This window comes from Rattus rattus, chromosome 10 (genome assembly GCF_011064425.1).
Source record: "Rattus rattus isolate New Zealand chromosome 10, Rrattus_CSIRO_v1, whole genome shotgun sequence".
NCBI lineage: Eukaryota > Metazoa > Chordata > Mammalia > Rodentia > Muridae > Rattus > Rattus rattus.
This window is the reverse complement of record NC_046163.1, coordinates 44,702,426-44,723,600: the sequence shown is the minus strand read 5'-3', so window position 1 is coordinate 44,723,600 and position 21,175 is coordinate 44,702,426. Positions and strand designations below refer to the sequence as shown.

Below are 21,175 nucleotides of genomic sequence, written 5' to 3'. Positions count from 1 at the left end.
GGAATTAAAAAAAAAATAGGAAATTTTTTAGCTTAAATGAAAGAAAACACATGGACGTTTAAGCCAGAAGAACTGCTGCAGTGTGCTGGGTAAGAACAGGATGAACTCCAGCTGCTGTAGCAAGCAAGAGTTTCTTCCCCCGAGGCTTCCTCTTGAGATAGCTATGCCGAGCATTTGACACAGTTCCTTCCCTGTATCTCTCTTCATCCTGGGGCTCTGAGACACTCCCAGGCTTGTCCTCCTTGGTGCTCTCCGTGCGTAGATACATTCCTAGCTTCGGAGTGGATACTGCTGCACGTTTCAATGAGTTTGGAGAGGTGGGGCTAACCCACCTCAAGGGATGTGAGGGCTGGCCTGATTGTGGGTCTTGTAGGGAGCCCTGAAGACTCAAGCAGAGCAGTGATAAGATCTTACCTTTGCTTTTAAACAGAACCTTCCTGACCTCTCTGTGGAACACGTGTAGTTAAGTGAGTAGGGTGGAGTAAAGACACTAGTTAGGAGGCCATTGAAGTCCTCTATGTGAAAATGCTGGCTTAGACCAAGACTAGCACTGAATCCCAGAGAGATTTCAACTGTCAAAGAATGGGGAATGTGGTTTTTAGACAGCTTTGGAACTTGTGAGAAAAAGGAGTCAGGACCACTCTGGGTCAGCCTTGCCACTGACTGCCACAGAAGTTAATGGAAAGCCAAGCTGCTATACAAGAATGAGGGGATTGGTTTGGGCATTTCAAGTTTGTGTGTTCTGAGCGATCACTTTTAGGAGCCCCGAAGCGAGATGAAGTCACAGAGAGGAACGCTAAGTGCACATGGGTCAGAGTGTCCTGGGGCTTAGAGATGAGGAAAGCTGGGAAGGAGCGGGCAGTGAGATAAGAGAATTCAGGAGAAAAACCTTCCACAACCAGACTATAAGATGCTAAGGAGCAGGAATGAACTCCATCTGATAAGAGTCAGACCCTAACCGTTGATTAACCACGTGAAGGTAGTGTCATTCCTTAGCAAGAATGCATTGGTTGGAGGAGTGGGGATGTGAATCTGAGGTGGGTTTCTTCATGAGAGAAAGGTATACATTGGACATTGGGACTGTCTGGGGTTAGAATTCATTGTCTGCTCTAAGGGTTGTGTGTTCAAATTAACTGGTGATAAGGTGTTTCAGAATAACTTTACTCACCAGCTTGAAGTAATGAAATCAGGCCCATCTTACATAGACTGCTGAGAACCTTTTTAACTATCTGACTAGGCTTTTTCTCAAAACTCTTGACTTTAAACTCTGCCACCTGGCTCTCACTGTGTAGGCCAGGCTTCTCATCGCCCTGCTGTAGGCTCGCAGTGGGGGGATCTCAGGCCTGTGACCTTACAAGTGGGCTGAGAGACAAGGCTCTAACTTAACAAAACTCCTGAAGAAGCTTTGTTGCAGTTCTCACCATCTGAGGAAAAATGTGTCAAAACCAAGTGGAGTAAGCCACCGCAGCAAGTTATAATCCTGCAGGGAGCTGGTTAACTGCTCTGTCTTGTGCTTTGTCACGGGTTCTGAAACCCAGGTCCCCAGGGCGGCTTTCCTGCCTGCCCACAACGGCAAGGAACGTCTTTTGTTTGCTCCTAGTCTCAAAGAAAGGCTTATTTTGAGGTCTGGACCACAAATAATAATCCATTGTTCCCTATAATAATCCACCCTCACTGAGTAGAAAAAAATTTCCCTGATGCAGTGTGGCTATCGGTTTATTTAAAAGAATAGCCAAAGTGCCCATTATATTCTGAGAATAAACATTTGCAAGATGATTGGGAGGAATGAGGAGGTGCTCTTATTCTTCCTGGCTGGAGTCACAGTCAAACCCTCGGGGAGAAAATGACTGTCGTCCGGTGACAGTGCTGGTCTGTTCATTCTGAGGGTATTTGAACACAGCAGGTATTTATTCCAAACTGTTTCTTATAAGAATACCTTATTTTGCAGATGGGTGTTTTTAAGTTAATGGTTTCAGGGCAAATGCATTTAGCCTGTGAACATGCCTCTGTTCTGAATGCAGACGGTCTTACTGAGGCTGCCTCCTCTAACTGCCCTGCCCTGGCCTCTGATTACAGAGAGGGGTGGGGGAAGAGCTATTTTAAAATTGCAGAACGGTAGACACATTTTAATTGGCATTTCCTGGTCTTAAGCTAAGAAAACAACGTAGAAGGTAAAATGCGAACTTAAACCAACCAGTGTGATCAGCGCTGTCTAGAGTCCCCATGTCCCTAGCACAGGGACATTTTAAAGGAGGTAAGATTTCTCTCAGAAAACTGAATAATTTATACATTTTCCTGCCTTGAGTCCTCTCTAGGAAGAGTGTCAGTTAAGTGTGTCTTAGATTAGTTTAACTTCGTTTAAATTTAAGTATTGCTTCAAATATAAATGTGAGTAGAGCTTAATGCAGTGACAATGGCAGTATATCAGATGAGTATAAAAACTTCTTTAAGAAATAAAAATAAGACATTCATGTTATAGCAAACAGTCCACCAGGGAAATCCCAAGAAGCCCCCCCGCCCCATTGTTTTCTGTTCTGGAACTCACTTTCTAGATCAGGCTGCTTTCAAACGCACAGAGATCTGCCTGCCTCTGCCTCCTGAGTTTGAGGATTAAGGGTCTGCACCACCATGCCCAACTACCCAAGAAGGCAAGTGGTTGAATGCTAGAATCTGTGGAACAGCGGGAGTGTTTCCCATTGCATTTGTTACTTTCCTGTGGCTGTGTGGAAACTTATCTACAGTGTGACTCCAGCTATCCAATGCTGGGAAGGAGACGGAAATCTAGAGACAGTAAAAGGCCAGTGTTTCCAGGATCTTGAGGCCGTTTCTTAATCAGAGGCACTCAGAGGTGTTTAGGAGAGTGGACTTTTATATGTGATTCCTTAGTGAGGGTTATATGTTGCTACACTCATTGTTAAAATCCACAGGACTTAGAAAAAAGCCTTTACAAGAATGAACCCTAATGTAAACTAGGGACCTTAGTTAACAGTAATGTAGCAATATGTTTATAATTGAGACAAATGTACCACACTGATGCCAGATGTTAGTAACAGGGCGACCGGAAGGGAAGAGGGGGATGCAGTTTGTGGCAGCTCTACACTTTGCCTGCAGGTCTCTAAACATGAGACTGTGTTTACTGTTTGTTCTTGCCTTTTAATTATTTTTAAGACATTTATTTTGCTTTATTTGTATGAGAATTGGGCCCAGGTTCTCTACAAGAGCACCAAGCCCTCCTAACTGTTGAGCCATCTTTCCAGCCCCCAAAAAGGACTTTTACCCCCAAACAGAGTCTTACTATGTCTTTCCAGCTAACCTGGAACTTACTGTGTAAGCAAGGGTGTCCTCTGACTCACAAAGATCTGACTGCCTCTGCTTCTGCCTCTGCCTCTGCCTCTGCTTCTGCTTCTACCTCTGCCTCTCTGCCTCTGCCTCTCTTCCTCTGCCTCTCTCTCTGCCGCCTCTGCCTCTCTCTCTTCTGCCTCTGCCTCTCTGCTTCTGTCTCTGCCTCTCTGCTTCTGCCTCAGTCTCTGCTCTATGCCTCTCTTATGCCTCTCTCTCTCTGCCTCTGCCTATGACTCTCTGCCTCTGCCTCTCTGCCTCTGCCTCTCTCTCTCTCTTCTGTCTCTGCCTCTGCCTCTGCATCTCTGCCTCTGCCTCTGCCTCTACGTCTCTCCGCCTGCACCTCTATGCCTCTCCCTCTCCCTCTCTCCCTGTGCCTCTGTCTCTGTCTCTCTGCCTCTCTCCCTCTGCCTCTGCCTCTCTGCCTCTCTGCCTCTCTGCCTCTCTGCCTCTCTGCCCTGCCTCTGCCTCTGCCTCTGCCTCTGCCTCTGCCTCTGCCTCTGCCTCTGCCTCTGCCTCTGCCTCTGCCTCTGCCTCTGCCTGAGTGCTAGGATTAAAGGCATTTGCTACCATAGCCAAATTAGTGAAAAATATTTAATTAATAAAAACTCAAAACTAACCAAGTCTGTCTGTAGCCCAGAGCAGGAGGAGTCTGAATCCAAGGCCAGCTTGGGTTACCTAATTGAGACTTTGTCTCCAAATAGGACATCTCCCAAATGAGTAAAAACCAACCAACCAAACAACAAACAAATGAACAGCCAGACAGTGACAATTACTCTGAAGAAACCCAGTGAGATCTCTTTCTTTGGTAAATACGTACAGTGGTATTTCTGCCAAATCCTGCTCTTAAACTTTGCTTTTTGTTTTGTTTTGTTTTGTCTTCAGTGACAGCTAGAATATCAGCCTTGGAGGTACATACTCCTAAAGAAATCTTCGTGGTGAATGGGACACAAGGGAAGCTGACGTGCACGTTTGACTCTCCTAATACAACTGGGTGGTTGACCACGGTCTCCTGGAGCTTCCAGCCAGATGGCACCGACAGCGCCGTGTCGGTAAGGACCACGCCCCTCACCTATTCAGCCTCCCTCCTCTTCCGCCCGTGTTTATGGTTTCTCCTAACTGCTCTGTTGCTCTCCTGTGAACAGTGATCCACTCAGCATCCATCTCTGAAATGAGATCCGTCAAGGCTCGCTCTTCTCTGGCTTCAGAATGTTCCAGAATTAAGAGTTGCTCTGCATCTCTTAATGCAGCTTATTTCCTTGTCTTTTTAATTATCTCCCTTTCCATGTGGTCATTGTTGTCCCGTGTGTTATGTCCCCCTCACCCCACTTCTGTCCATCAGATCCCATTTGGAATTGTCCACTTCCTCAGAACACTTTCTGTTGGAACAAGTTTTATCCTGCACCCTTTCAGCTTACATTTGCCCCATTTTTAATTTCTATTTATGTTATGACATCTGTCTATAGCTGTCTGTCTTTGCTCTTCCCAGGGCGTAATGAGAATACACCTGGCATGTAGTTCCAGGATGCTGACGGACACAGCAGAAGGGAAGTGCTGAGTTTGCACAGAACATGTATTAGTGTTATTTTCTCCTTGTTGCTGTGATAAAATAATGACCAAGGCAACTTGAAGGAGAAAGTTTTTTATTTTGACTCATAATTCAATAGCATAATCCACTATGGAGGGAAGACATCATGACAGCTGAGCTAGACATAGCTGGTGACATCATGGTGACAGGAGGGAAGCAGAGGGTGACAAATGCAAACTCAGATCACTTTCTCCTTTTTATATTGCCAATCCCAGCCTAGGGAATGATACCAACCACAGTGGGCAAGTCTTCCCATATCAGTTAACTAAGTCAAAGTGATAATCTCCCATAGGCATGCTCAGAAACCCATCTTCCAGGTCTTTTTAGATTTCATGAATAATTGAGGTTAATCATCACAGAAAATCAGTTACCAGCTAGAAGCTAGTTATGTAGTGGGTTCTTGTTAGACATGGACCAACTGTTCCCATTCACTAATCCCAGCACTTGGGAGGCAAAAGCAGGGGGATCTCTGAGTTTGAGTCCAGCCTGGTCTACAAAGTGGGTTCTAGAATGGCCAGGGCTCCCCCGCCCCTCAAAAAAACCCCAGAATGGTGATTCTTCTTTAGCTGATGAGTAGGTGATTTGAATGGGTTCCCCAAATGCTGTCCCCTAAGCCTGTTTGGAGATCTTTAGGTGAGGTTAGGTGAAGTGGTGAAAGTAGGGTTCCCATGATGCACTAGTGACTAGAAGCAGAGATATTTGCCCTAGAATAAATGTTCCATTTTCCCATATGATGGATACCCTCTGCCATGTTCTGATGCAGCAAGATGCTCCACGGTGCTGACACTGGCTCTCCTGCTGCGCGAAGTCAGGTTCCACACTTGAGCAACACTGAACTGAGTTTTCTTCTCCTCACTTTCCTGTCTCTGTTCTTTGACGGTAGCTGTGCTCTTTGAAGTGGCTCTGCGAGATTCAGTTGTAATTGTTCTGCCTTCTCCAGTGTTATCTTTAGAGATAAGAACCTTTGTTGCCGCCCTCCTGAGTCTGGTCCCTGGCTTGGCACAGAGTACCAGTTCCTTCTACGGTGCGATGTGTGTGGCTGGTTCAGAGTGCAAGTTAGGGAATATTTGGAGATGATAATGGAATGGAAAACTAGATTATTTTAAAAAATCTCCTTTATTAGCTTGAAAATTTATTTTTTATTTCCTTGTTGAAGATGGGGGAAGGAGGGAGGGAGGAAGGAAGACAGCAGCTGACTTTGAGCAGGCAAAATATAACCAACCAGGATCGATGTTAAATAACAGAAATCACATGGGATTCGAAATCAAAGCTGGGTTTAAATTCCATCTCCAGGGCCTGTGACCTTAAGCAGGTCACTGAGGTTTTCTGAGCTTCCAGTTCCTCATCTGTGACATTCAGGGCATGCACAGGGGGGGTCAAGCTTAGTGAAATCAGATAGGACTTGAAGAGAAAACAGAGAACGTGGGTTGTATGTGCAGTAGTTGACTGTTAGGATCCACATTGCATAGGAAGGGCAGGGGCAGGGTGGATGACTACAAGGTTTATGGTGAACAACAGATTTCTAAGCCCATTGCTGTGCTGTAATAAAATGGCAAGGATTGGGTAATTTATAAGGAACATAGATTTGTGTCTTACAGATCCGGAGTCTGAAAAGCTGAAGACCAACGAACCCAGCATTTGGCAAGGGCTTTCTTGTTGTGTCATCCCAGAGTGGAAGCCAGAAAGACAAGAGAGTAAAGGCCCTTTGCCAAACCCTTGTTGATTCGCTTGTCTTCCTGTGGGAATCTTTTGAAAGAGAAGCTGAGAGTGCAGCGCCGCTGTCACCGGACGATGGGGATTTGTGCCTCTGAGAGTAGCTCATGAGTTCTTGTTTTCTTATTGCAGTTTTTCCACTACTCACAAGGACAAGTGTACATTGGGGATTATCCACCGTTTAAAGACCGAGTCACCTGGGCTGGGGACCTTGACAAGAAAGATGCATCGATCAATATAGAAAACATTCAGGCTGTTCACAATGGCACCTATATCTGCGATGTCAAAAACCCTCCTGACATTGTTGTGCGGCCTGGGCAGATTAGGCTCCACGTGGTGGAAATAGGTAACTTCCCACAGTGGCTGATAGATGGACAGACGGACGGACAGACGGACGGACGGACGGATGGATGGACGGATGGATGGATGGACGGATGGACGGATGGATGGTCTGCTTTGTTGTGGTCCACAGTGGCTGATGTGATAGATGGACGGATGTCTGCTTTGTTGGGGTTCACAATGACTGATGGATGGATGGACAGATGTCTTCTTTGTTGTGGTCCACAGTGGCTGATGGATGGATGGACAGATGTCTGCTTTGTTTTGGTCCACAGTGGCTGATGGATGGATGGACGGATGGTTTGCTTTGTTGGGGTTCACAGTGGCTGAATGAGGGATGGACAGATGTCTGCTTTGTTGGGGTTCACAGTGGCTGATGGATGGACAGATGGTCTTTTTTGCTGTAGTTAGCTGGAGAATTATGTTTCAAGGTGCATTTGGAAGGAAGATTTTTTTAAATTTACTTTCGTGGGTGTTGTAGATCAAACCCCAGCCTTACAAATGCTGGCCAGTTACTTTACTAATGAGCCCTATCCCCAAGTCCTGCAGGAAAGGTTTTGCCTTTCAGCTATGCTTCCCAGCTCTGCGGACACTCAAGGCTCAGCCTGGCGGAGCTGATGGCTGAGAACTGCTCAGTCAGTTCAGAGCTGGCTCCCTTTCCCATGCCTCTATCTGGAGCCTGGGGCTGACTTCAGACATAATAATGTCTTGGTCTTCACGCCAAGAAAGCCCAAATTTACTCTGGCTAGATGGGGTGGGCCATGGGGAAAGGAGAGTAGTGAGGCTATCTTGATACTGTCTGAGGTGATATTTAATATCGTTCATCACAACACAGTATTTTCTTCCCTTGTCTGAGGGTGTGCAGGGAATGCAGGTTTCAATGCCTCTCCTTGTGGCAGTTTTTAGCTGGAGAGTCAATTGTGAGCGTTCGCATCTCCAGATTTTCTTTGACTGCAGAATGTGAAGCTGGGTTGTGGGTAGAGAAATGCCCAGCTGTCTAGGTCATTTTCAACCTAGATGCCAGGGGCATTGCCAGCTGTGGGTCATCATTAGATGCTGCTCTAACAGAGGCTAAAGAAGATAACTGCCACGGGGAGACTTTTGCTCATTAAATTCATGAGATCCCGTCTCTTCTCTCTGTGGTCCTGTTCCTGACCCTTGCCCTGTTCTCTCCTCTAGACAACCTGCTGGTGTTCCTGGTTTGGGTGGTGGTGGGCACTGTCACTGCTGTGGTCCTTGGGCTCACTCTACTCATCAGCTTGGTCCTGGTCGTCCTCTACAGACGGAAGCATTCGAAGCGGGATTACACCGGGTAAGAACTGCTTCCTTGGAGGAAAGGGTTGGGGAGAAGAAACCGGGATAGAAACTTACTCTTTATGGAGAAAGCGCTGCAAGGAATTAACCTGCGGTTCGCTCCTCGGTCGGGCTCCAGCAGTCCTCCGGGCTGGGTTATGAGGAAGCAGACGTGAGTGGCTTGCTGTTGGTTAGCATAGGATGCCAGTGTCTGTTCTGTTGTTTCCTTCCAAGGTTTGGGGAAATGAATGGCTCAGCAGTCAGATGCTGAGTTCCCATGCCGTCCACTCGTCAGTTAGAATTCTTAAGCCAGACATCACTTACTCAGTTTAAGTAATGCTTCAGACGGTTTAAGGGTTTGATTTTGCCAGGCATGGTGGCACATGCCTGTAATTCTAGTACTTGGGAAATAGTTCAAGGTCATACTTGGCCTCACAGTAGGTTTGAGGCCAGCCTCACAAGACCTTGTTTTACAATAACAACAGGGTCTGGCACGATAGTTCGGCGGGTCGCCCCTAATGACTGGAGTTTAATACTGAAGCCCATATGGTAGGAAGGAACTAACCCCTGACAAGTTTTCCTTTGATCCTCTATTTGCATACCATGGTACACATGTGTGTATCCCCCTCAAATTAAAACGAGAAAAGGTTAAAGATAGTTTAATTGCAGTATGTTGCTATTAATTCATAAGGGCCTTCCTTTTGCTTGCTTATATAAAACACCACTGGAGACGCTCTGCTAGTGAATGGCTCTCCTAGCCCTGTGTCCTGCGCGACTTCTCTCTGCTGTAGTTCCCACCCCACTACAGCATGAGCAGCTTTATCACTTTGCTTTTTGCTGGTTGCATGCGCTGGGAGATTAAGAGCTAAGAAGAGCTAACGTCATAGCACAAGAGGAAGAAAGAAGACATGGCTTTGTTATGGTGTCTCGCCAGGGATGTCTGAGTGTAGGGGTTGTGTCTAACTTCAAGACCTTCTCTTTTCTCACTCCAGCTGGAAAGCTGACCCAATATAAGATGTAGCACCCATGGGTAAGATTGGGGGGTGAGGCTGGTTTCAAGTCGGTATAGCATGCACAGTGTCACACAGGCATAAGCTAACTTGAGTCATCCTAGAGGGACTGTGGTTAGAGAGGATCGCATGCCCGGATGACGGGGAGTTTTGCTGATCTAGAGTCCTTGGAAGTGCTGTGTTTAAACAAGTCTGCGTGCTCTGATTCGGGTACTGCCTGCTTGGAATGCTTCTGTTCTGCTGTGTATTGCTCCTTTGCATGAGTGTTTGGTGATTAAATCCAGCAGAATGGATGGTTCTCAGCATGAGGCTAGGCTAAGGTAGTAATGCTTCAGACGGTAGTGCTTGCTTGGGGTTAATAAAGTGGGTAGGAAGATTTCCCTCAGGTCCTGCCTACAGGGCACCATGGTTGCTGCTGTTCTTACCCCTCCCCCCATTTCTTGCTTTTCTTCCTTGGTATGCTGGGGCCAGGTCCTGGTTAGCTTCCCTTTTTAAGATGACATAGAAGATACATTGTTACTTAGAAGATACAGAAGGCACTGTAACGGGCTGAGTCTCCTCTTCTACTCCCACTAGACACATGGTAACCGATCCCACTGCCTGTTACTTGTTAATAGTGTGTGTACATGTTCAGCCCATTCCCTTTGTTGGCACTAACCAGCTAGCTCTGTGCTAACCCAACAGCTATTATGGCTTGTTCAAGAATATGTCCTTTGACTATACTGAAAACATAAAACATAACATCTGGATGAAGTTAGGTTCATCTGAGTGTGTGTGTGTGTATGTGTGTGTGTTTGTATATGTGTGAGATTCTTGTACATGAACTTTATTGTCAATGATTAAGACCTTCTTTGTATAGAATAATCGATCAGTTTGGCTTAGGGCATAGCTTCCCATCCAGAGAAGGCCATTCACAAAGTGCCCAGGATGCTTTAGCCTTAGTCATGACACTGAATGTAGTCCCCTCCAGACTCTTTATTTCTTAAGCACTAATGACAGCCCTAATGACCTGCTTCTTGGTGTTCAGTTTTCCTGATTTATTCATGAGGTGGCACTTGTTAGAGATGTTCCTATGTCTCTCACAGAGTTCAGTCCATGGAACATTCCAGAGTTTGTGGGTCATGACTTCCTGACTGATGGGTTTTGAGGCTTTTGTTTTTATTGGTTTTGTTTGGTCGTAATGTTGATAGGGAAACAAACTATGGGGACGGAAGACTGGAGGGAGCAAGGGACTGCTGTTTTGGCTCTGGATGCCGACCTGTAATTTTGAAATTCATCCAGAAGACACTTTCCCGTGTGGAGGACTAAAGATTTTGGCCATTAAGCAAGTGGAACTTATCACTTTGAACATTTATCCCAAAGCAGGGTGGATGGCAGGAGAGAAGATAGTGTCACAGACACAGACAGAAAGAATCACATTGTCTCCCCACACAGACGGAATCACAGAGTCGCCCCTCCCCCTCAGCAACATGCTGATTGGTTGAGAAGGATGCAGGGGTTTCAGGAGTGGGAAGCATTTGTCAGCTGTTGGTTGTCTGTAGACCCACGGTTCTGTTTCCGGTCGTTTTGCTTTTGTGCATCTGTTGCCATCACGTCATTATATTTTTGTTTCCATTTATTGTAATTTTTTGTTTTTACATTTGTTCTTCAAATCGTCACTTCATCAGCTGCAGTACCTCAGAGCGTTTGTCACCAGTTAAGCAGGCTCCACGGAAGTGTCCCTCCGACACAGAGGGTCTAGTAAAGAGTCCGCCTTCCGCCGGATCTCACCAGGTAACAGCTGATGGCACTCTGCTCTAAGGTTTGGTACACTATAACTTATTGGGTATGAAGGCAAATTCTGCACCGTGATAGAACCCACGCAGACAGAGAAAGGGAGGAAGATGGAGGAATTAAAGGGGTGGTCAAGACGACAAAAAAAGCGTGTAACAAAGAATTGATCTCAGTAAAGTTTTCCACCAAACCACCATTTACTAAAATGTGGCTCCTTTGACCCAAGTAGCAAGTGACTTTGTCAGCTGTAAAGCATTCTTCAGTTGCCCACGGAAATAAAGTTTAGGAAACCATAATCTAAAGAAACTCTGTAAGAACTGATGGGGGGGGGGGGCTGGAGAGATGGCTCAGCCGGTTAAGAGCACCCGACTGCTCTTCCAGAGGTCATGAGTTCAACTCCCAGCAACCACATGGTGGCTCACAACCATCTGTAAAGAGATCCGATGCCCTCTTCTGGTGTGTCTGAAGACAGTTACAGTGTACTTATATGTAATAAATGAATAAATCTTTTTTTTTCTTTTTTTCTTTTTTTTTTTTTTTTTTTTCCGGAGCTGGGGACCGAACCCAGGGCCTTGCGCTCACTAGGCAAGCGCTCTACCGCTGAGCTAAATCCCCAACCCATAAATGAATAAATCTTAAAAAAAAAAAAAAGAACTGATCGGGGAAGGGCTGGGGCAATAGTTAATTCATTTGGTAAAGTTCTTGCAAGAAGACCTGGGCTCAGTTCTCAGAACCCACATAAAGGGAGACTTGCGCTTAAAATCACAGTGCTGGAGAGGTAAGGGCGATGGACTCCTTAAGCTCACTGGGCAGATTACCCACCACCCCGGAAGTTAGGAGGGAAAGTTGGTGTTCTCAGTATTAATAAAACAAGAAAATTATTTCATGGTGGTCAGGATTTATGATGCAGAGTACCAGAAAATTTACTTTAAAGGAAAAATTGATATTTGTGGTATTCATAATAAAACAAAAAAATTGACTTTCTTTAGAAAAAATAGAGGTGCTAGAGAGATAGATGGTCCACCATTGGGAGCACTTGACTGCTCTTGCAGAGGACCCTGGTTCAATTCCCAGAACCCACATGGTAGCTCACAATCATCTGTATAATTCAGGCAATCCATTATCCTTAATTGAGAGGAAATGCTTCTGTGAATAATTTATAGGCAAGATGAATAAGGAAGAGTGTTTGGGTTCTGCTTCTTTTAGGTACTATTGCGAATACTTGGAATTTAGCGCAGGATCCAGCATCCTACTTCATATTGTGCCTTTACCGAGCTGTTTGAACCATAACTGTGGCTTCCTCAAAGCTTCATGGCTTAGTGCCTGTGGGATCTGCAAGGAGTAGAAACCATTCTGAAGAACTGGGCCAATACTGTTTTGCCCTAAAGAAGTGATAGCTAAAGGGACTGGATGGTTTTCACAAACAGTAAAAAGAATTTATATATATATATTCCCCATAAATAACACAGTGGCCTTAGTTCATGGGTCTTACATGTGAGGAGACCTAGGTCAGTAAGGAAACTGATACCAGGAAGGAAGGGTCAGGATTGGGATTCAGACCTAGACTCACAGACAGCAGGTGTGGTATAGCAGCCGCAGGCTCAGAACCTGTTCCTCTTCCCTTCCTCCCACTCTGTCCCCCCATTTCCACAGTATACCACAGCTAACTGATTGGGCCCTGACTAGGAATAGGGTTGTGGTGATGTCAGGGGAGTTATAAATAGGTCTAATGGCAAACAAAGCCTTGGGGAAGTTTTGTTCTGCCCTTGGAGTGAGGTGGGCATTGCTCTTCTGCTGAAAACAAACTCCTAGTGTGGAATACCGAGACCATGGATTTCAAGACACTGTAAACAGGGCATATGGCAGTCTGACCTCTCAAAGGGAAGAAACGGTACAGGCTTGAAATTGCACTGTCGGGCCACAGACTGTACTGCAGGGAAGGAAACGGTAGGATGGGAAATCAGACATCCCAGAGGAGGAGAGCGCGTGGCCATGTGGATGAAGTATTTGAGAGACCTGAAGGGGCATCTCTGAGAGTTTGAGGCTGAGTACAGATCTTGTGTACATGGCAGAAAACGTTTGAGACCCGGGAAAGAACCACCTGGAAAGAACACACGGAGCTTGGAGCTCCCCTGGAGCTGGGAAGTCTTGGGCTGGCTCTGGTGCTCGGGGTAGTCACACCTTTATGGGTGTGACACCTGAGTAAAGGGTGCTCTGTACCTGCTGTGTCAGGGCTTGTGAAGAAGCCTCTAGAGAATTAAACTAATCCAGAAGTAATTTAGCTGTGCCACAGCAGTGCCACAACCCAGCAGTGTGCCAGCAACCCAGTGCCCAACCGTGTAAAATTCTTAATGTCCGGTACCAATCAAAAATGACTGGGTACATGGCCAGGTGTGGTGACACACACTTGTAACACCAGTACTTGAGAGGCTGAGTTTGTCCTCTGCTGAAAACAAACTTGGTATTGCCTAAAGACCAAACTGGGCTACATGGAGACCCTTCCTCAAAGAGGGCTAAGGGAAACGAGGTGTGTAAGAAGCCAGCAATCAGTCGGTAGAAACCAACCCAGGCTGAGGCTGAAGAGGTAACCCAGGCAGCTAAGATGCCTGCTGCATTTGAAGGCTCCCAGCAGCCACGCAGTGCCTCACAGCCGTCCATAACTCCAGTTCTAGGGGATCTGACATGACACGCTCCGGCCTCCTTGGGCGCCAGGCACGCACACGGTACACATATATGCAAGCAAACATTCATGCATTAAAAAAAAAAAATCAATAAGCCTTTTAAAATTTGAGCCCAGAAATGACACCTATAATCCTAGCATTTGGGAGGCTGAGTCAGGAGGATCAAGAATTCAAGGCCAATCTGAGTACTCTAAGATCGGATCTCAAAAAGAAGCACATTTATTCTTAGAAGGTTATCTTCTAAGTCTGTGCCTTTTAAAAGTTATAATTAATGAGGTTTCTGCCTTGCCTGTCTGTTGAGTTTGTCCATCCACTGACAGTTGGCACAATACTATGAAGTGAATCACATGATTTTCAGATTTACTGGATAGGCTTTTGTTTATTTTTTTATTTTAATGATTGTTTCTATGGCCCTGTTAACTTACCTCAGAGGCTGCTGCTCTGGTAGGGCTTAAAATTTCCCAAGCTCCTTAGCCCACAGTCATTAATCCTGCTGGCTGCTGCTGCTCCCTCAGCCCCACCTTCCGAAGCTGAGGTAGAGCCTCCCTCGCAGGCAAGCTGCTCCCGAGAGTCCCAAGAGCACCTCCGTATACCAGAGGCACAAGTTCAAGTGCCCTGTCTCTACCTCTTCTGCACTTTCTTTCTTCAGGTTTGTTAGGAATTGGTTCTCAGCCTTCCAAGTGCTAGGACTCCAGAGACTGTCACTCTGACTAACCGCAAGCTTCCTTTTTTTTTTTTTTTGGTAGCTCTTTTCTCTCAGCCTTACGCTCTGTTTTTGTTTAGACATCACATAAAAATGGCTAACAGGAAGAAACCCCCAGATCCCCTTGTGTGCCAGTATCTGTTATGAGTGAGACAGTGCCAGAAAACCCCACAGACTCTTGTCCCTAGTCCCTGAAGGCCAAGAGTGAGTTACCTCTTCTTATCACCTGCAAGGGTCAGTCATTGTGACTGGCAGAGATAAGTTCGTGATTCACCCTGGGACCCAAATGGTGAAGTCCTTTGCCTCAAGAAAAACAAAACCAAGCAAACAATCAACAAAGACAAAGCAAGTACTGAGGGTGAATAGCGGAAGCACAGGAGGTCCCCACCAGCAGCAGGAGACAGGATGGGTTGGGTGGGGGTGGTCTGCAGTCCTAGATCTGTGTGGTTCTAACACACAAGCAACTTCTTTCCTGCTTGACCAATTCTTCTCAGTTCTCTTGATACCTCTCAAAGAGTCATTACACATAATTTGACTTTTGTATTTGGCCTCTAAAACCCCAGGAAGTAAATCCTGTAATGGGGCTTGGCCAGCAGTTTGTGGACACATACTGAAGACAGGTGCTCCCTCTCAGGGCGCACTGGGGGTTAAAAGTGAGTCTTTTCAGCCTGGGAAGCAGAGGCAGGTGGGTCTCTGAATTTAAGACCAGCCTGAGCTACAGAGGGATCCTGTGTCAAAAACAAAGCAAAAAATTTCGAGAAACACAAAGCCTGAGGCGGTCTATTCTTTTAATTGAACTCATTCAACTGGAGTTGCGTCAGCTCTGAATCTACCCTTCAGATTTTCTTTCCTACTAGAACATCTGCTGAAGGGGGAAGGAAGAAGGGATCAAAGGTACACACCACAGCACCCAACTTCTTGAAACACTTTTAAGGCCTTTGGTAGCTAATCGGTGGTGGTAAGCAAGCAAAAGGTTCGCTTCATTGTTGTAACAGTTTTGGGAGAAAATGTTGGAGGTTGAATGTTGAACCATCTATAGCTGCTCTGGGCCCAGTTGCTGCTCTTCTCTCTCTGCAGTCCTACCCTCACTCACCTGCTCTCTTAGAAGTCGGGCTCCCTCCTGAGGCATCGCCTTGTAACCAGCTCCAGAGCCAGGCTCCCGAGAGCAGTTCCAGATGAAGCCAAGATCTCAATCTCGCCCCCACGGCTTTATTTCTTTCATGTGGCGTGAGCCCTACATAATCTCGAAAGTTCTAGGTGATTAAGTAATGAAGATCCTGACTTTAGACCTATTGTATTCTAAGGGGAAGAAAGATCAGACTGATCGGGTAAGCACCTGAAGAAAGCCAGTGCAGCCCCAGGAAGGATTTCTGTCTCATGACCTTTGCAGACAGCCTTCCCATGAAACGCAATCTTGTGTCATGTGATTGCTGCGATGATTCTGTGTGTTTTCTCTGTCTCCTATTCATGCTGGGTCAGTTACCTGCTGCTGTGTGTGTGACCCCACTGCTCCACAACCAAGGGCTGAAATCAACCGATTATGCACATTGGTGGGGGGACGCTCTGGTTTAGATTTACTGGATCAGTTACCTCAGAGTGTTTGTAAGTTTGTGTGACATGATTCTGGCGGTAACAGCTGGTGTGTGTCTGTCATGCACACTGCCCAGCACTGCCCATCATTCACAGGTACCGTTTCAGTGTCATAACAAGACCAAAGGTCTCATCGAGAGAGCAGATTCAGTCTGCCCAGTGCCACGTGGCCATCGGCCAGGCCGCATAGAGAGCGCCTCATGAATTCTAAGTGGCTTTACCAGAGTCCAGATGGGTTTAGTGACTGACTGATTTTATGGCCTATGATTTACTGTCACACAGCCCTGCCCCTGGGCCTGTGTTCCCATGGAAGTCAGGATGTTGAACACTGCACTGCAGGAAGGATCTCGCCTTACACACTGGAGGGCACAGGTTGGCCTCCTGGCTACCGAGGGCTTTGGCTACCCCGCTAGACCTCTCAAAGTCCCCTGGATTGGGAGAAGACCTGACTTTGGGTTGAACTACATTTTTCTTCTTAAGTTAGAGCGGTTTTGTTGTTTTTACTTACAGTTTTACAGATTTAAAGGAATTGAGAAGGTTGTAAATGTAAACTGCCTTTCTGGCAGTTGACCCATCAGCCTTTGCCCAGACTTGGTCCCCCAAGAGTCAGGTATTTGCTCTGCTTCCAGCAGCCCAGCCTCTCTTGCTTTCCTGGACTGGACTCTGACACCCATCCTTGACTTCATTGGCTTCCTCGATGCTGAGGGAGAAGTGGGAAACTTCTACTTTAATCTATCTAGCGTTTTCTTTACGTTTCTTAAACTGTGAATTTATTAAAAAAAAGAAAGAAAGAAAGAAAGAAAGAAAGAAAGAAAGAAAGAAAGAAAGAAAGAAAGAAATGACTTACAAGGACAGGTACCTGATTCTGGAAATCAGCAGGCTGGTGGTAGTGCAGCTCAGTGGTTGGGTATTCCTAGCCTGGCTAGGATTAAGGATCAGTCTGATCCCTAACCAGAGAAGGTTGCAGGGATCACAAAACCCCAAAACTTTAAGCAATCACGACAGGGTCAGACTGAAAGGATTGTGTTGTATTTATATCGAATATTTAAACTGCTTGAGGATCTATTAGTATAAATTGACCAGCACAAATTAATCAAATGGGTGGCATCTATAGGTAATTCTCTATAGGGTGATTCTGAAACTCAGTGGCCCTTGGGTTGGGCAAGGTCCAACCTAGTCCTCATGCCCAGTTCTAATTGCAGATGCTGACGAATGCTTTGATAACCTAGTAAGGGGCATTGCCAGGAAGGAATGTCATATATTTTTATGAAAATGTCTAAGATACACAAAACCAAGAGGAGTAACATAACTAATTTTCATGTACCAGCTTTGGTGGCTTCAGTGGGTACCCACTCTGGTTTTAAGATCAATTCTAAACATGTCATACGGAACCTTAACTCTTCAAAGGAGCAGAGTCCTTGCCTTGGGAGCCTAAAGTATGGCTGTAGTGCTTGCTTCTGTTCCTGTGGCTCAGGGGACTGTAGGTCTTTCCAAACCTCTAATTGGTGTCTCTTTTCCAGGGCCCAGTCATATACGCACAGTTAGACCACTCTGGCGGACATCACAGTGGCAAGATTAATAAGTCAGAGTCTGTTGTGTATGCGGACATCCGGAAAGACTAAGAGAACACCCCAAATATTTCTTAAGCAAGAAACAAACCCAAGCGGACTCTTGTGAGGAAAGTGTCCATAACCATGTGTGGCCTTGAAGCAAGGACAAGCATGTGTGTACTCAGAGAGAGAAGAAAATGTGTATAAAGGAAATGCATATTCTATTTAATCTTCCGATGTGAGAGGCCAATGTTGCATGATGAGATGGTATGAGTCTATGTATGTGTAAGTTGTCTTGCTGTTTCTCTATATTCTTTCAGAGTCATTTCCAGCTGGAAAGTTTCAGAAACATCCTGTCACCCCGGGATATGGTTTGCCTTATTGAAGACTCTGCAGAACCCTTGGGCTTCCCAACAGACGTGGCCTTTTCATCAAGGGCTCAACCAGTCTAAGCATTTCTTGTAGTTAGAGAGTGCAATGTTGAGTGGAAGTGTGTCTCTCACAGTATCAGGACCGTTTGTTCTGTGCCCGTGCTAGCTGATCGATGTCATCCATTAACCATGCCACCGGAGGATGGTTTGAGAGGTTTTTGTTGATGCTTTTCTAAAATTTGAGGGACTTTTGAGCTTGAGGGCATCACCATCCTGCTATTAGCTAAGAGCTCACCAGTGAGTGGGCTGACTGAGGCCGTGGTTGTGGTTAAAAGGGTACAAGTTACAGCACCCCAGCATGACATTAACATGTGAAAGATGTCAGAGGAAGTCAGCATCTTCCTTCTCCTCCTCTTAGGGATTCAGTGAATGAACCGTACATTCTAGATACCCCAGGTGCTTTATGGTCTCCTTGTAGTACTGAGACAGAGACAGTGCATACGGTGCTAGGAGTGGGCTCTGTTCAAATGACACCTCCTCTTAGGGGCTTTCTGCATCTGGCTCCGTGACCTCCCTGCCCAGTCAGAACCAAATCCTCTGTTGGCCCAAGCCAACCTTCTTCCCTAGGCGGAAACAGTTAGCTGCTGGCATCCTGGACTGAGTCTGCAGCCTGGTTCCAGCTGCTTACAGGACAGCGTGCAGACCTCAGGGTCTAACTCCACACCCCACCTCCTTGGAGCATCCGGTCTCTTTCCGGAAACTCTGTCTTCTGGGCCTAGCTACAGATAACAGTGAGGTCACATCCAGACGGCAGACCTGTGCTTCCTGTGTCTTCTGACCAGAAGAGTGCATGAGATTTGAGAAGAGACACCTAAAAGTGATGGCTTTTTAAAATCCCTGTCTGTATTTTCTCACGGAAATGTATCCAGCTAGGAGAGATATCAAGTTCATTGTTACTTTTTGATATTTTCATTTGTACTTCTGTGACTATTTTAATACATCTTTTTTGATTTCTGAATGGTGTTGTCTGCTTATTTTTAATCAAACAGAAAGATAGAAGCCCTTTCATGTGAACCACGGCAGGTACACAAGACTCTATCTTTGAAACACACTACCTGTGTGCCTACTTCAGAGCCTAAAACAGGACTACTGCAGATTTTTGAGTGAGATCTGCTCTGTGGCTTAAGTTCAGATGTCCCCTTAAAGAGACCCTCCTGCAACATAAAAGCCACCTCAGGACAGTGAGATGGCTCGGTGGGCCTGACAACCTACATTAGGTTCCCAAATCCATATCACACACACACACATACACACACACACACACACACACACACACACACACACACACACACACACACACCACATCCTTAAAATGATTTGAAATAAAACAGCAACTCCAACTCCCTAGCCTGTCAGCTCTGATCTTGTGCTGCTCTCCCCAGCAAGACTTGGTTGTTTTGTTCATGGCTTCGCCCTGTGTAGAAAAGCACCCGGCACATTCCGGCTGCTTGCTCTATGCTTGCTGGGCAGGTGGGTCTGTCTACTAAGCAAGTGACACTGAGGACTGTCCTGGGCCAGTCACTGCACCAAGCATGAGGAAACAGCGAAGAGGATCACACTCTGAGGAGATGGCTTCAGAGGCCTGGCAGGGAGACCCAATTACTCCTAAGACTTGGCACATGCCCCGTGCTTGCCTTTCTTACTCTCTCGTAGCACACTGAGCTATTACCAGCTCTGCTAGCCTCACACCTCTTTTTAGAAAGACGTTCAGGCTTAGATTATATATTTTGCCCAACCACTGTCACTTAGCAATTAGTTACAGAGAGGGAGCTGAAGACCTCACTTCTAATTCATTCAGACGAGCGATCCACGTGCTAGCAGCAGTTTTCTCTCCAGGAGCTGTGGGTGGGGCATGGGGGGATGGAGGAATGGGAGGGTGAGTGAGAGAGACATGGCTGTCCAGGGTCTTAGTTTCAGTTTGAAAAACGGTGTGATGAAGGTAGAAAAAAAAACCAAAGACTACATGGTGACTTAGTCTGTCAAGAGCTGTGCCACAAATGCTACCAGTGACCAAACAACAAGAGTTGGTGCTTTCTAGTGATGTGTGTGTGTGTGTGTGGTGTGTGTGTGTGTGTGTGTGTGTGTGTGTGTGTGTGTGTGTGTGTGTGTGTGTCTGATGAGGAGGGAGCCCCTGGCTTTCATAACTTAAGGCTCTCCAGATGGGAGACATGGGACCCTTAGGGTTTTTTTTTTTTTATCATCTATGCTTCTCTCAAGGGAAAACTGGGTGTTGTTGGCCTTCCTTCTGCTTTGAGGGCTCTGGCTTCTCAGGAAACATGCCAACCCCTTGTGCAGCTTCTCACAGAGGCCAGGGCCTAGTGAGCTGGGCTGGTCTAAGAGGAAACCTCTGGGGTTCGTTCTGAAGGCAGTGGCGTGACCTTGGTGCCAGCTGGATTTCAGACTCCATCCTGCCCTGCTCAGGGAAGGTGAGCCTTTGTGGAGGTGGAGTCTGGTACTGGGACAGTGGTAGAAAAGGTGGCAGGGACTTAGCTGAGGTCCTCCTGCCCTTGCTTCCCATAGAATCAAAACTATGCTATTCTGGAAAAAAAAATTCAACATTTATAAAAGAGTAAAATTAGTCTCCATAACTCCCAGGCGTGGTAGAGCACACGCGCCATCCCAACACTTGGGAGGTTGAGGCAGGAGAATGAGGAACTGGACTATGTGAAACACTGTCTCAAAAAATATAAAGAAAACCCTAAATAAACGAGCTCAGAATTCTTAAGGGTAACAGGCACACACGGGGTGCACATGCATACGTGTATGCATATATGCAGACGTTAAATTTAAACATTAAAATATGGACATTGGGGAACCCGTGAGAGTACATGCACAGAACCCATGTGCCAACCTTAAAAGGTTAATTAAAAGTCTGGATACACCCATATATAACAACTACTCTAACCCTAACCCCATATAGCCCTATATAACCCTAACCCTAACTCTAACCCTAACCCTAACCTTAACCCAAGCCTAACCCTTGTCATGTTGAATTAAAACGTTTCTGTATGTGAGAGCACATGTACCGTGCAAGTGTAGATGTTGAAGGACTGGCTACCTGGTGAAGTTGGTTCCCTCCTCTGACCGTGGGGTGCCTGCAGAACAAACATGTCCAGTTCATCAAGGCTTCTTCCTCCCAAGTCCTCTCACTGGACCAACATAAAC

The 21,175-nt window shown here is 46.2% G+C and overlaps 1 protein-coding gene across 2 annotated transcripts in view; it reads left to right on the top strand.

Annotated features, from left to right (window-relative positions):
* Positions 1 to 18,968, top strand: part of Mpzl1 (myelin protein zero like 1) — a 37,699-nt gene extending 18,731 nt beyond the window's left edge. The window contains exons 2-6 of one of the 2 annotated variants that reach the window (XM_032914995.1): positions 4,225 to 4,391; positions 6,773 to 6,986; positions 8,159 to 8,291; positions 10,950 to 11,055; positions 17,550 to 18,968. In XM_032914995.1, the coding sequence (XP_032770886.1) occupies positions 4,225 to 4,391; positions 6,773 to 6,986; positions 8,159 to 8,291; positions 10,950 to 11,055; positions 17,550 to 17,651 (722 nt within the window). In that variant the 3' untranslated portion in view covers positions 17,652 to 18,968. The remainder of the gene's footprint in view (positions 1 to 4,224; positions 4,392 to 6,772; positions 6,987 to 8,158; positions 8,292 to 10,949; positions 11,056 to 17,549) is intronic. The other variant, XM_032914996.1, reaches the window with a different exon arrangement.
* The last annotated feature ends 2,207 nt before the right edge of the window (positions 18,969 to 21,175 follow it).